General features: G+C 50.7%; 1 protein-coding gene across 1 annotated transcript; it reads left to right on the top strand.

Moving 5' to 3' along the window:
- The first annotated feature begins 470 nt into the window (after positions 1 to 470).
- On the top strand, positions 471 to 1,881 carry LOC103653844 (probable xyloglucan 6-xylosyltransferase 1). Its single transcript, XM_008680649.2, has one exon. It carries the CDS (start codon positions 471 to 473, stop codon positions 1,635 to 1,637), a length of 1,167 nt encoding a protein of 388 aa, XP_008678871.2. The 3' UTR covers positions 1,638 to 1,881.
- The last annotated feature ends 14,282 nt before the right edge of the window (positions 1,882 to 16,163 follow it).

The following is a 16,163-nucleotide window of genomic DNA, read 5'->3' as shown; positions in this document are numbered from 1 at the left end:
TCCTGAATCTCGTCGCGGATCCATAGATCAAGCAAGGAGATATGCAGATCGACCGGTTGGTGAAGGATCCGGGCGGTGGCAGACTGGGCGTGGCCTGCAGCGGAGACGGGGAGGAGCTCCTTCACTGCTGTGCGGATGAGCGCTCCCCCTCGCGTGGTAAACCCTAACCGACTCACACACCTCTTCTCTCACCCCGCGTGGTGGCCCGTCATCCCCTTCCCACCCTCCTCCCCCGCCTGCCGGCGTCCAATTCTTCTCCCCGTGTGGCGGCCCGCGCCTGCACGAGATCTAGACTGACGCCGAGGGCACCTGACCACCAGCAAGCATGAGGCAGAGGAGGAGCATGGCGGCGCCACTACACTCTAATCCGCTGGCTACCCTATCAGGAGAGAGAGGGGGGGAGGGGGGAGAGAAGGCACCATTCGTGGGATGTGTTCGCTGAGATGTGTTCCCTGGCCGCAATTCGTGGGATGTCCCACCCGCACCGGGCGCTGGCCGAGCACCACGACGCCAGGTCCAGGGCCTCCACCACCACCACATCGTCCTCGTCCTCCTCCGCCCGCCGCGACGACGACCCCGACCCGCCACCGAGGTCGCTCAGGGACCCGCCCTACACGCTGGGCCCCAAGATCTTCGACTGGGACGAGCAGCGCGCCGCCTGGCACCGCCGCCACTCGGAGACGCCGCCCTTCCTCAACGACATCAAGCCACGGGTGCTGCTCGTCACGGGGTCCTCACCCAAGCCCTGCGAGAACCCCGTCGGGGACCACTACCTCCTCAAGTCCATCAAGAACAAGATGGACTACTGTCGTGTCCATGGCATCGAGGTCTTCTACAACATGGCGCTGCTCGACGCCGAGATGGCAGGCTTCTGGGCCAAGCTCCCGCTCATGCGGGCGCTGCTCCTCGCGCACCCGGAGGTCGAGTTCCTCTGGTGGATGGACTCTGATGCCATGTTCACCGACATGGCATTTGAGCTCCCGTGGGAGCGCTACGGGCCGTACAGCCTCATCATGCACGGCTGGGACGAGATGGTCTACGACGACAAGAATTGGATTGGGCTCAACACCGGCAGCTTCTTGCTGCGCAACTGCCAGTGGTCGCTTGACATGCTGGATACCTGGGCGCCAATGGGGCCAAAGGGCCCTGTCCGCATTGAAGCCGGCAAGGTGCTGACCAAGTCCTTGAAGGATCGGCCAGTATTCGGGGCCGACAATCAGTCGGCCATGGTGTACATCCTCGCGACGCAGCGCGAGAAATGGGGTGATAAGGTTTACCTTGAGAATGGGTACTACCTCCATGGCTACTGGGGGATCTTGGTCGACAGGTACGAGGAGATGCTTGAGAATTACAAGCCAGGGCTCGGCGATCACCGGTGGCCACTCGTCACACACTTTGTCGGGTGCAAGCCGTGTGGCAAATTTGGAGACTACCCTGTCAAGCGATGCCTCAAGAATATGGACCGTGCATTCAATTTTGGGGATAACCAGATCTTGCAGATGTATGGGCTCACACACAAGTCACTAGCAAGCAGGAGAGTGAAGAGGATCAGGAACGAGACCAGCAACCCACTTGAGACAAAGGATGAGCTTGGGTTGCTTCATCCAGCATTCAAGGCTGTGAAGACTTCCACATGATAATTAGAGTACAATTCAACTTGTTATTTTCTTGGTTCGTTCTAGATCCTGTTGGGTCTAAATCCAAAGTGTTCTTTTTGTAGAATCGGGTGACAACAGAAGTTTGGGTTGGGGTTATGGGATGGATATCTTTGTTGTAATGTGAGGTGTTAGGAGAATTATGTTATGTTTATTTATTGGCATAAGTTATGTCTTACGCTCGTAGAAACGAGTTAATGGATGAACTTAAGTTACCGGTTGCATGGTAGATTTCAATAGAGTTCCCTGTTTTTCTCTTATTGCGGGGATTTCTTTTTATAAGAGTGCCAACAGCCCAAGCATCAAAGGAATTGTTCTTGTGATATTGGTATCTTCATGGACAGGATAAGATGACATATCTTGTGAGCCAATTATTTTGCTCTCTTCTTTGCCTTACTATTAGTGGCTACTGGGTTGCTAGATGTATTTTGGTATATATACAAGCTCAAATTTCAGTTTCCATTGTCATGATTTGTCCTTTGCTTTAAATTATTAAGTGGGACCGGTGCTATCCACCATTGAGCCAATTATGTTGTCCTTGTTGATAACATCTTCCATTGACATTGATGGCTAACTGTGGAGTTATGTGAACCTGGTTCTGGTTGATGGATTCTTTGCAACTGGGTTAAATGCATTTTTGTGTTGCATGCCGTTCCTTTTGCACTCGATGTTGATGTAAACTCCGATAGACATGAAGAAACAAAAGCTTGCTAGGATGCATTTTGTTATCATTCTGGGGAAGATTACGTTCTTCTAGAAATGCTGCTATTCTGACTATTGTATTGCAAGCTTCCATTACCATCATGACGAGTTAAGCTTAATAGCGTCTCTGACAGTGAAATGCAACTTGTAGTCAATGTAGTGAAATGATGCTATTTGATTTCTGGAAAGCACTGGGGTCCAGAACCCTTTCTTTTTTCTAGCGAGGATTTCATGATATTATTGCCAGAAGATTGACACCAGTTCCTTGGTTTCAAATTTGATTGCTACTGTCGATGGAATCCCTGCAAATGCTGATGTGGGTTGTGGAAATAGCTGATAGATTTGTATGGTCTTCTCTTCACCGGGCAATAGCTTGCCTATCATGTTGCCTTCTGTTGGATTGGATCCCAGCAGAACTAGGCATCTGTGAACAACATGGCTACAGAAGAGGACCTGGAAACTATATAATTCTTCAGCATCATGTGTCAGAAAAATTACAAAACTGATCCTACGAAGTCAACGATTCGCTTCTCCACGCCGAAGTAATTAGAGCTCGTACTCCAATGGATCCTCTTACCTAGGTGGTCAACTTCCATAGATACTGGTGTACCATTGCCAGTAATACTTAATTACACCAAAATAAACGATCTGAGATATTTTTAGTCAATTATGCGTACTCTGCGTGCATAACATGTCGACGACTCATCGTAGAGGAATTCGGTATTCCGAAACAGCAACAGCAGGACACAAAAATGAATGCAGACAAGACAATCACAACTTCACCAGTGAATGAAGGGTCTCAGGATTACAACAAGCATTGTCTGGAGTTCGAAATGGTTTGAATGTAGACACCACACGAGAATTTAAAAAAAAATCAAGTTCAAAATCTAACATCTTCTGGCAGCTTCACCAAGCGATTTTTGGTGCCCTGATGTGTTGTTATTGAATATTGATACATCTGTCTAGGAGGGCACAGAAGCTGCATCGGTGCTCACTTATACAGCTGCTTTAGCCTCCTTGTGGCTTCAATGATGTTCTCTCTGTGCCCGAACGCGCTGACCCTCACAAAGCCTTCACCACCCAGTCCAAATCCAGTGCCAGGAGTAGTGACCACATTGGCCTTCTCCAGGATCTCAGCGAACACATCCCACGAATTATAGAAGAATTGCCACCAGCTTGGATTTTTTAGATTCTTCTATTCATCTTTTTGTCGTAGCTAATTGATTCATAAATTTTAGGAACCTTCGAGAAATGGATTGTAGTGGGGTCTGATAGACGATTTAGTCAAATCAGCATCAGATAAAGGACCAATATTGTTACTGACTGGTAGATTTGATGGATATCTCTGGAAAGAGGGATAAACCAAGTTACTTCCTAGATCAAGATTCCCAGGAGGTTGATGCTGACCATATGGAGGTCGATGAGATGAATAGGATAGACCATCTGTTAGGATGAGGTACTGGAGCATTCTCAACAGGAATGGTAGAAGGCTGCTGGTTAGAAGGAACTGCTGGTGGGAGAGTATGATGATGGAAATCGAATGGTCTTGGATGAGACACATCTTGTGGAGGGTAGCTTCTCATCTGGTTCTGCAAGAATTCATTTGTTGGTGCAACAACTTTATGGTGGAACTGCATTTGAGGGAATTCTGATGTTGCAAATGATGGCTGTCCTGGTAGCTGAATCATATTTGAGGATGACAGGTGTTCAGGAGGACTCAAACTCTGAAGATGAGACTGGAGACGTTTAGATGTCATGGAGCTCTTGGTAGTTTCTACAGACACATATGGGACACCTGCAGTAGGTTGGTTTGTAAGAATTGGGCCACCTGCTGATGAAGACACATTTAAGTCTGATAGAGACTCAGATGGGGGGCATGGCATTTGCATCAAATGTGGGGAGACGGTGCCTCATCAATGACGAGTAGGTTGATTCTCTGCTAGCGGCACCATTGCTCACCACAACTGGTTTGCTTGAGCAACGTAATGTCACTCTCAAGAGGAACCCCCCCTCGACCGACACCCTGAAGCACCACACAAGCTTTAGAAAGTCGGAATTGTACTCCGTATACATAAATTACTATGATATTATATGTTCCTGTAATTCTATGTTGATTCTTTAGAAATAATATATATGATATTGTAATGTGTGTTCGACATCAATTTATTTTATTTGAGTTGACGTATTTATAATAATATTATATATTTATATTGTCAATATAATATTAGTGTTACGGTGATATTTTGTCACACAGATTTTACATATCATATTAATGTTTGTTATTTCATATCTATGTTTTACACTAATTTTTAACTTTCGTGGTAAGTATGAATAATTGAAAGATTAACATAGATCTGATCGGATGCCGTCGCACTTTTGTGGCAAGTATGAATAATTGAAAGATTAACATAGGCCTGATTGGATGCCGTCGCAACGCACGGGCACCTACCTAGTCAAAACATAAGATGCATAAAAAGTTTTAAATGAGATGTCATGGTCATTTGATGCACTAGGAGTTTTCTTCTTAGGCAACTTAGCACGGGTTGATTGCCTAGAACTAGATGTCTCACCCTTATACATAAAAGCATGGTTAGGGCAAGAGTGAGACTTCCTAGAATGAATTCTCCTAATTTTGCTCTCGGGATAACCGGCAGGGTACAAAATGTATCCCTCGTTATCTTGAGGCATGGGAGCCTTGCCCTTAACAAAGTTGGATAATTTCTTAGGAGGGGCATTAATTTTGACATTGCCTCCCTGTTGGAAGCCAATGCCATCCTTAATGCAAGGGCGTCTCCCTCTATAGAGCATGCTTCTAGCAAATTTAAAATTTTCATTTTCTAAGTCATGCTCGGCAATCTTAGCATCTAGTTTTGCTATATGATCATTTTGTTGTTTAATTAAAGCCATGTGATCATGAATAGTATTAACATCAACATCTCTACATCTAGTACAAATGGAAGTGTGCTCAACGGTAGATGTAGAGGGTTTGCAAGATTTTAATTCTACAACCTTAGCATGCAATATATCATTTTTAGTTCTAAGGTCAGAAATTGTAACATTGCAAACATCTAGTTCTTTAGCCTTAGCAAGCAATTTTTCATTTTCAATCCTAAGGCTAGCAAGAGACATGTTTAATTCTTCAATCTTAGCAAGTAAATCATCATTGTCATTTCTAAGATTGGGAATTGAAACATTACAAGAAATAGAATCAACCTTAGCTAACAAATTAGAATTCTCATTTCTAAGGTTGTCTATTGTCTCATGGCAAGTGCTTAGCTCACTAGATAATTTTTCATATTTTTCAACTTCTAGAGCATAAGCATTTTTAACCTTAACATGCTTTTTGTTTTCCTTGATTAGGAAGTCATCTTGGGAGTCCAAGAGGTCATCCTTCTCATGGATGGCACTAATTAATTCATTTAACTTTTCTTTTTGTTGCATGTTTAGGTTGGCGAAAAGAGTACGTAAATTATCTTCCTCGTCACTAGCATTATCATCACTAGAGGATTCATATCTAGTGGAGGATTTAGATTTAACCTTCTTCTTTTTGCCGTCTTTAGCCATGAGGCACTTGTGGCCGACGTTGGGGAAGAGAAGTCCCTTGGTGACGGCGATGTTGGCGGCGTCCTCGTCGTCGGAGGAGTCGCTAGAGCTTTCGTCGGAGTCCCACTCTCGACAAACATGGGCATCGCCGCCCTTCTTCTTGTAGTACCTCTTCTTCTCCTTTCTTCTCCCCTTCTTGTCGTCACCCCTGTCACTGTCACTAGAAATAGGACATTTAGCTATAAAGTGACCGGGCTTACCACATTTGTAGCAAACCTTCTTGGAGCGGGGCTTGTAATCTTTTACCCTCCTTTGCTTGAGGATTTGGCGAAAGCTTTTGATGACAAGCGCCATTTCCTCGTTGTCGATCTTGGAGGCGTCGATGGGTGTTCTACTCGGTGTAGACTCCTCCTTCTTTTCCTCCGTCGCTTTGAATGCGACCGGTTGAGCTTCGGACGTAGAAGGACTGTCAAGCTCGTTGATCTTCCGTGAGCCCTTGATCATAAATTCAAAGCTCACAAAATTCCCGATTACCTCCTCGGGAGTCATTAGTGTATATCTTGGGTTGCCACGAATTAATTGTACTTGAGTAGGGTTAAGGAAAATAAGTGATCTTAGAATAACCTTAACCACCTCGTGGTCATCCCATTTCTTGCTCCCGAGGTTGCACACTTGATTCACCAAGGTTTTCAGCCGGTTGTACATGTCTTGTGGCTCCTCCCCTTGGCGAAGACGGAAGCGACCGAGCTCCCCCTCGATCGTTTCCCTCTTTGTGATCTTGGTGAGTTCATCACCCTCGTGTGCGGTCTTGAGCACGTCCCAAACTTCCTTGGCACTCTTTAACCCTTGCACTTTGTTGTACTCCTCCTTACTTAGAGAGGCGAGGAGTATGGTTGTGGCTTGGGAGTTGAAGTGTTCGATTTGGGCCACTTCATCCACATCATAGTCTTCATCCCCTATGGACGGTACCTGTACACCAAACTCAACAACATCCCATATACTTTTGTGGAGTGAGGTTAGATGAAATCGCATTAAATCACTCCACCTAGCATAATCTTCACCATCAAAAGTAGGTGGTTTGCCTAATGGGACGGAAAGTAAAGGTGTATGTTTAGTAATGCGAGGGTAGCGTAGGGGGATCTTACTAAACTTCTTGCGCTCATGGCGCTAAGAAGTTATGGAGGGCGCGTCGGAGCCGGAGGTAGATGGTGATGAGGTGTCAGTCTCGTAGTAGACCACCTTCCTCATCTTCTTCTCCTTGTTGCGGGACTCTCCCGATAGAGCTTTCTCGTTGCTTGTAGTGGGCTTTTCGCCGGTCTCCATCTCCTTCTTGGTGTGATCTCCCGACATCACTTCGAGCGGTTAGGCTCTAATGAAGCACCGGGCTCCGATACCAATTGAAAGTCGCCTAGAGGGGGGTGAATAGGGCGAAACTGAAATTTACAAAAATAATCACAACTACAAGCCGGGTTAGCGTTAGAAATATAATTGAGTCCGCGAGAGAGGGTGCAAAACAAATCACAAGCAAATAAGGAGTGTGACACGTGGATTTGTTTCACCGAGGTTCGGTTCTCGCAAACCTACTCCCCGTTGAGGTGGTCACAAAGACCGGGTCTCTTTCAACCCTTTCCCTCTCTCAAACGGTCCCCCGGACCGAGTGAGCTTCTCTTCTCAATCACTTGGAACACAAAGTTCCCACAAGGACCACCACAAGATTGGTGTCTCTTGCCTCAATTACAAGTGAGTTTGATCGCAATAAAGAATCAAAGAAAGAAGAAAGCAATCCAAGTGCAAGAGCTCGAAAGAACACAAGCAAATCTCTCTCACTAATCACTAGGACGTTGTGTGGAGTTTGGAGAGGATTTGATCACTTGGGTGTGTCTAGAATTGAATGCCCAGCTCTTGTAAGTAGTTGGAAGGTGGAAAACTTGGATCACTTGAATGTTGGGTGGTTGGGGGTATTTATAGCCCCAACCACCAAACTAGCCGTTTGGTGGTGGCTGACTGTCGTATGGTGCACCGGACAGTCCGGTGCACACCGGATATGTCCGGTGCGCCAGCCACGTCACCAGGCCGTTGGGATTCGACCGTTGGAGCTTCTGACTTCTGGGCCCGCCTGGCTGTCCGGTGTACACCGGACAAGTACTGTAGATTGTCCGGTGCACCGTCTCGCGCGTGCCTGACTTCTGCGCGCTTCTGGCGCGCATTAAATGCGCCTGCAGGTGACCGTTGGCGTGAAGTAGTCGTTGCTCTGCTGGTTCACCGGACAATCTGGTGTACACCGGACAGTCCGGTGAATTATAGCGGAGCGAATTCCTGAGGCTGGCGAGTTCCAGAGCCGCTCTTCCTTGGGGCACCGGACACTGTCCGGTGTACACCGGACAGTCCGGTGAATTATAGCGGAGCGCCTCTGGATTTTCCCGAAGGTGAAGAGTTTGGCTTGGAGTCCTCTGGTGCACCGGACACTGTCTAGTGGTGCACCGGACAGTCCGGTGCGCCAGACCAGAGGTGCCTTCGGTTATCCCTTGCTCTCTTTGTTGAACCCCATACTTGGTCTTTTTATTGGCTAAGTGTGAACCTTTGGCACCTGTATAACTTGTACACTAGAGCAAACTAGTTAGTCCAATTATTTGTGTTGGGCAGTTCAACCACCAAAATCATTTAGAAAATAGGTGTAAGCCTAATTCCCTTTCAATTACAGCCTGTAACCCTGCTTTATGGGAATATTCTGGGGATAACCTAGGTGCCTGAGGGCACATGCGTCCTTAACCCAGGACGCTAGGCACTCAGATTCCTATAAATACCCCCGCACAGTGCCCTTGAGAGGCTGGATTAACAGAGCTTTTGCCATCTCGAATTGAAACCTTGTTTACGTTGCTCTCACTCCCCCGTTGGATCAACTTGCTCGGGAGAGCAAGTTCCAACATTTGGCGCCCACCGTTCGTGCTACGGAAAAACCACCCGCGATGGCACCCAAGAGAGCTAGCTCGAAGGCTGACGAGGCTGCGAAGGCAGCACTGCTGGCCGAGAAAAAGGGCAAGGCCCTCGTTGACACCACCCATCAAGAGGCCACCGAAGACGACACTCTCAGCAAGCGGTAGCACAACGAACAACCTACTCCCGAAGGCAGTCTCCGCACCTGCAGCTCTAGAGGACAACCACAACTTCCCCCAGGCTTCGCTAAACCGGAGGGCGCGGACGTCATCGAGGACGGCGAGGTCATCGGCGTTTCAGTGGAAGAGCAGCTACAGCTGCGCACCTTGCGCATCAAGAACCGCAACCTCCAGAAGCAAAAAGAAATCCTTGAGGCCAAGCGCCAACGTGTGTCTGCACAAGCTAAAGTGCGAAAGATGATACGCGACGAAGAGCAGAAAGCCCAGGAGTTCGAACAAGAGATCGCGCTCATGCAGCACGAAGGCCACCTCGGCCTGCAACACGGCCCTCCCCTACAACAGCGCGCACAAATCGAAGACCTGTACTTCCCTCAGCACGACCACGCCATCCTGCACGCTGCGGCATTCCAAGGTGTCAACTACCTTGACGAGCGAAGTCCCCTGGCGCCACACCTGCAAGTGTCACCATGGCCCGCCAACTTCAGGGCAGGGACTTATCCCAAGTACAACGGCAGCACTGACCCGACACAGTACATCATGAGTTATCAGGTCGCCGTTGCATCATCCGGAGGGGACGACGCCACCATGGCTAAATCATTCATCATTGCCCTCGAAGGCCCAGCCCTCACCTGGTACACCAGGCTGCCCCCACTGTCCATCGACTCCTGGAGAAGTCTCCGGGACAAATTCTTGCTCAACTTCCAAGGGTACCGCCCAGACACCGACGCCTTGGTCGAGCTCTCACTCTGCAAGCAGATGGAAAAAGAGACTCTGCGGGAGTACTACCGCAAGTTTCTGACCCTCAAGTCACAACTGCCTTCGGTCGATGACCAGATTGCCATCCACTACGCCATCAACGGCCTTCGGGCTGGCGTCCTTTACAGCCACTGCATCAGGGATCCACCCAAGAACCTCTAGGAGCTGTATCAGCTATTTGAAAAATACGCCAGATCCGAGGAGCTCCACCAGCGCAAAGTCGAGTCTCAGAGGAAACCCAAAGACACTCCACAGCCTAGTCGCACGTGGACGAGGACCTCGCAGGTAGACTCCGGTCGGACGGCCGCAATCAACAACAGGTGCACAACATCGCCAACCAGAGCCCCGCTGGTGAGGCCCCTCGCCGCCAGGAGTATCCCCACAGGGCCGTGGAAACGGAACTCGCGGTCGGGGCCGGGGACGCGCGCAGCAGCCGCACAGATTTTACTGCCTGTTCCACGGCGAAGACTGCGCCCACCCTACAAGAGACTGCCCAGAAACGAAGGTAACCAGAGACAGGATGGCACGAGCGCAACCAGCCGACAACCCTAGAGTTGTCGCGCACACATACCAGCAACCCCTTCAGCCATACAACCACGGCCCCGCTCCGCACCCACCGCACCACGCATACCAACATCACCAGGAGGTACAAATCGTACCTCCCCCACCCCCACCCCAACAGCAAAACGTCCACCACCACAACCACCCCCAAGCCCCAAAGCAAGAAGACTTCGCCGATCAACCGTATCGCGGAGTCATTCACATGATCGCTGGGGGGTCCAGCGCAGACTTCGACACAAAGCAGCAGAAGAGGGACCATTACCGCAGCATCAACCACGTCGCCGTCACCGGCCCAGTCGTGCAGACAAAGTGGTCCCATGTACCATTGACCTTCGACGCCCGCGACGTCGACCTGCGCAGCGCACCACACATCGACACCATGGTTATCAACTGCAACGTGGCAGGATGGGATCTGCACAAAGTCTTAGTCGACAATGGCAGCCAGGCAGATACCATTTTCCTCCATGCCTTTGATCGCATGGGCATAAGCCACAGTCTGCTCAAACCTTCGGACAACCCGCTGTACGGCTTCGGCTGCAAGGGCACCTTTCCTGTCGGCAAAATAGAGTTACCTCTCTCCTTTGGTGTAGCACCCAATGCCCGAAGTGAGCAAGTCACATTCGACATCGTCGACATGGTGTACCCGTACAACGCCATAATGGGCCGGGGCTCCATCAACAAGTTCGAGGCAGCCATTCACGGTCTTTATCTGTGCATGAAGATCCCAGGTCCGCAAGGCGCCATCATAGTCTACGGCAACCAGCAGGCTGCGTGTAACATAGAAAGAGACTTTGTTCCCGGGCAAAGAAATGTACACTGCCTCACGGCCCAGCGTGAGGTCCCCGAATCTGCCAGCCCAACCGCCAAAGAACATGACAAAGCACAACTCCAAAGCAACGACGGGACCAAGACTGTCCCCCTCGACAAGGCGACACCCAAGCAAACTGTCACCATCAGCGAAGACCTCACCTCGCATGACGAGGAGAGACTCATCAGCTGTCTGTCCAAGAATAAAGACGTCTTCGCCTGGTCTGCCCTCGACCTGGTCGGAGTTAGTCGCTCCATCATCGAGCACAGCTTGGGAATTGACCCTTCGGTAAGGTCGAAGAAACAGCGGCTGCGCAAGATGTCCGACGAGAAGACAGAGGCCGCCAAGGCCGAGGTACATCGCCTGCTGGAGGCCAAATTTATCGAGCCAATTGCCTACCCTACATGGCTCGCCAACGTAGTGATGGTGCAGAAGAAGATCAGCAAATGGCGAATGTGTATCGATTTCACCAGTCTTAACAAGGCCTGCCCCAAGGACAACTTCCCGCTGCCTCGGATCGACAAAATCGTCGATAGTGCGGCCGAGTGCGAAGTCATGTCACTCCTCGATTGTTTCTCCGGCTACCATCAAATATACATGAAGGAGGAGGACAAGGCGAGCACCAGCTTCATAACACCCTTCGGCACGTATTGCTTCATCAGAATGCCGGAGGGACTTAAGAACGCCGGGTCCACTTTCTCTCGGCTCACCAAAATGGTGCTCGAGGGCCAAGTCGGCAGGAATATATTCATGTATGTGGACGACATCGTCGTGGCCAGCAGAAGCAAGGAAGACCATCTGGCCGACCTCGCCGAAATGTTTGCGAACATGCTGGACGCACGACTTCGCCTGAACCCCGAAAAGTGCGTTTTCGGTGTTCGCCAGGGGAAAATCTTGGGCTACCTGGTGTCACACCGCGGGATTGAAGCCAATCCAACCAAAATCCAGGCTATCATCAATATGACGCCCCCGCAGTCAGCCAGAGATGTGCAACGACTGACAGGCAGGTTGGCTGCCCTCAACAGATTCATCTCCAAATCCGCAGAGCGAAGCCTCCCTTTCCTCAAAACACTCCGCGGCGCAAAAGACTTCGCATGGGGGCCAGAGCAGGCAGCGGCCTTCTCTTCGTTGAAGCAGTACCTGTCAGAATTGGCCATTCTTACAAGCCCCGACCCCTCGCTACCCATGTTGCTCTACGTCGCGGCTTCGCCGCATGCGGTCAGCGTAGCGCTGGTTCAAGAGCGGAGCAGAGAGGGCTCAATCAGGCAGTGTCCAGTTTATTATGTCTCCGAAGTACTTACGACATCCAAATGTAATATGACGGAACTGGAAAAAATAGCCTATGTAGTTGTTATGGCCTCGCGCAAATTGCGCCATTATTTTGAAGCATTCAAGGTCCGGGTTACCTCAGATAGGGGACTCGGCGAATTATTTAGAAACCCGGAGGCATCAGTCCGGATTGCCAAATGGGCAGCCGAACTCTCCGGCTACCACATCACATTTGAACCCAGGACAGCCATCAAGTCACAAGTCCTAGCAGACTTCGTCGTCGAATGGACTGGGCCAATAACACAGTAGGACCCGTCCGTAGAGAAGGTGTGGACAATCCATTGCGACGGCGCATGGTGCCATGCGGGGGCAGGCGCCGATGCAGTCATTACTTCACCCACAGGGGTCAAGCACAGATACGCAGCATGCCTCAGCTTTGCTTTGGAGTCTGACAGATGCACTAACAACATAGCAGAATACGAAGCTGTCATCCTCGGCCTTCGCAAGCTAAGGGCCCTTGGCGTCACCATCTACATCATCAGAACAGACTCCAAGGTAGTCGCCGGCCAAGTCGAGAAAGACTACGCAGCGAAGGACCCCACACTTATGCAGTACCTCACAGCTATCCGTAGTCTCGAGAGGCAATTCAAAGGTTTCACCTTGCAGCATGTGGACCGTGCCAAGAATGAGGAGGCCGACGCGTTGGCCAAGGTAGCCGCCCGAGGCGAGGCCCTGCCCTCCGACGTATTCTACCATGTCATCGGCACGCCAGCCGTCCGCAGCCCAGAGGGGCTCCAAACAACCAATGACAGCGAGGGCCACCGCATAGTCAACCTTATCATGACCGAAGACTGGCGGGCACCAATAACCCTGTTCCTATAGGGGTACTATCATCCAACCGACATCAATGAGGCCAAGCGCCTCAAACATCGAAGCCGGGACTTCGCACTAATTGAAGGACAACTTTACAAGAAGGGGGTCAGTCAACCCATGCTTAAATGTGTCACCGAGACCGAAGGCGTCCAAATTCTGCGCGAAGTCCACATCGGGACTTGCGGCTCTCACGCAGGGCCTAGGGCACTAGTCGCAAAGGTAATCCGTCAAGGTTTCTACTGGCCCGCCATGATCTGCGCCGCAAATCAGGTCACAAGGTCCTGTGAAGCCTGCCAGAAATTTTCTCCACGATCGGGAAGCCCTTCGCAGTTCACAAAGCTAATCGCCCACACATGGCCTCTTCAGCGCTGGGGCCTGGACATCGTCGGGCCCCTACCCACGGCCCAGGGGAACCTCAAGTTCACCTTCGTCGCTGTCGAATATTTTACCAAATGGATCGAGGCGAGGGCTGTATCCACAATAACATCGAAGACTGCCTAGAAATTCTTCTGGCAAAACATTGTTTGCCGCTTCGGAGTCCCGTCCGAACTCACAGTTGACAATGGCAAGCAATTTGACAGCCAAGACTTCAAGGATTTCTGCTTCTCCATTGGCACCAAGCTTGCCTTCGCCTCAGTATACCACCCACAATCCAACGGAGTTGTGGAACGCGCAAATGGCAAAATTTTCACAACTGTCAAGAAGATGCTCCTCGACGATAAAAAGGGCAAGTGGGCCGATTTATTACCTGAAGCGGTCTGGGCATTAAACACGACTGAGTGCAGGGCGACTGGGTTCACCCCTTTCCGCCTTCTATATGGATCGGAGGCCATGACCCCGCAAGAAATAAAACATGGGTCCCCACGGACAGTCCCGTCAGCTGTCCCCGACGTGGACGAGCCCACTTCGAAGGACCTCATCGACGAAGACCGCGTCTTCGCCCTACAGGCTCTAAACAAATACCAAGCCTAAACAAAAGCATGGCGCGACCACACAGTCATCCCGAGGGAATTCAGCGAAGGAGACCTCGTACTCGTCCGGACAGCTCGGACAGAGTCCCGGGGCAAGCTGGAGCCCAAGTGGGAGGGCCCTTTCATCGTCAAGACGAAGGCGTCCCCCAGCTCGTACAGGCTCGCAACGCCATCCGGCGAGGACTTGGAGCATTCCTGGAACATTGATAATCTCCGCAAATTTTTTATTTGACTCCTCAGGGCCAGCTCGCCCTTGTAATTCGCAAAACAATTTTATTCTGGCCCGCACTCTTTTCCTCCCGGGGGTGAGGTTTTTAACGAGGCGGAGCCATGTAATATACAAGCGAAAAATCCCCCGCAAAAATCTACGTCGAAAAAAGACCGCATCGACGGTCTTCGACATTTGACCAATACAAAGTCACCGCGAGAGGCAGCGCTAGCTACCCTTGCGTGCGACAATCCGTGCAAAAGCCACTTAAGGGTGCAGTCGGACTAGCACAACAAGTGCGCAAAATCAAAGTCTTCCTCAAAAAGACTATCCATGCAAAAGTCGCCTAAGGGTGCAGCCGGACTAGCACAACAAGTGCGCAAAATCGAAGTCTTCCTCAAAAGACTATCCGCGCAAAAGTCGCCTAAGGGTGCAGCCGGACTAGCACAACAAGTGCGCAAAAACGAAGTCTTCCTCAAAAGACTATCCGCGCAAAAGTCGCCTAAGGGTGCAGCCGGACTAGCACAACAAATGCGCAAAATTGAAGTCTTCCTCAAAAGACTATCCGTGCAAAAGTCTACACCAAGAAACTGTCCGTGCAAAGACCGACTACAGGCGCAGCCGGACCGACATAATAAACGTGCTAGACCAAGTGCGCAACGCCCCTATGGACATAGCCAGAAGCGCGAAGGCGCACAGCCTCATCAAACAAACAATAGTCACATATGTACAGCGAGGGCATCACACCTTACATTGGTTCAACCTTCGGAATGATTCCCATCTCCCTATAGTTAAATAGCATTATCCTAAGCTCCTCACCCTCAAAAAGACTTCGCAACTCCCCCTCACCTACACTCGCCCCAACCGGCGAGGACAACAATTCTCGCTTGCCAGCCCTACCCACACGAAGCCGACCGCCATCCACTTCACTCACCCTACGCTTTGCCACCGCCCTTCGCCACCTACGCCCAGCACTCGGACCAGGCAAAACTTCAGCATCCGTAACATGCGGAGAAGCCTCCACCGCAGCCACATCCAAGGCCGCAAAGTAATCCAAGTCCTCATCCGAAGACTCTTCCGTCCACTCAACCGAACTCCCAGAGTCATCAAAATCAGAAAACTTAAACGCAGACTCAACCGATTCATTTCCAGCGACCACGGTCGAAGCCGCCACAAAATTAGCAGTAGCGGTTGCGTGCGCAGGCCCAAAATCCTGAACCTGCGCAGCAACCAAGGTTCAGTAACATAGCCAAAATTCTATAACTACTCCACACCCACTAAGCCACCTGCGAAGACCCAGCCGCCGCCATGGGATCCTCCGCTGTCGGCTCCGCCGCCGCCTTCGGGGGATCCTCCGCTGCCAGCTCCGTCGCCGCCTTCGGGGGATTCTCCACCATCGGCGCAGTGGCTGGCGACGAGCCTCCACCGGACACAGCAGCCGCAAGGCAGCAAGGGAGCCTTCACCGGTTTCCGGGGGTGGTGCCGGGTCGCCTTCAGCCTCGGCCACAACCGGGTTGGCCTCCGCTTCGGGCTACGCGCTGTTCAGGGGTCCGAAGTCCTCCACGTCCTCGGCACGCACCATCTAAAACATAGCACACCGATTCAGCAAAGCCCACGTATACCCACATTCAACGACACTATAGAAAAGACAAACTTTACCTGATCCCTCGCCCGGTCAGACCACTTGAAAGTCGCCTAGAGAGG

The sequence above is a fragment of the Zea mays genome, chromosome 4 (genome assembly GCF_902167145.1).
Source record: "Zea mays cultivar B73 chromosome 4, Zm-B73-REFERENCE-NAM-5.0, whole genome shotgun sequence".
In the NCBI taxonomy this organism is placed as follows: Eukaryota; Viridiplantae; Streptophyta; class Magnoliopsida; order Poales; family Poaceae; genus Zea; species Zea mays.
The sequence above is the reverse complement of the archived record's forward strand: the minus strand, read 5'-3'. Positions and strand labels throughout refer to the sequence as shown.

Coding starts and splice junctions, on each gene's coding strand:
- LOC103653844 (XM_008680649.2), top strand. CDS start 471: ATGTCCCACCCGCACCGGGCGCTGGCCGAGCACCACGACGCCAGGTCC.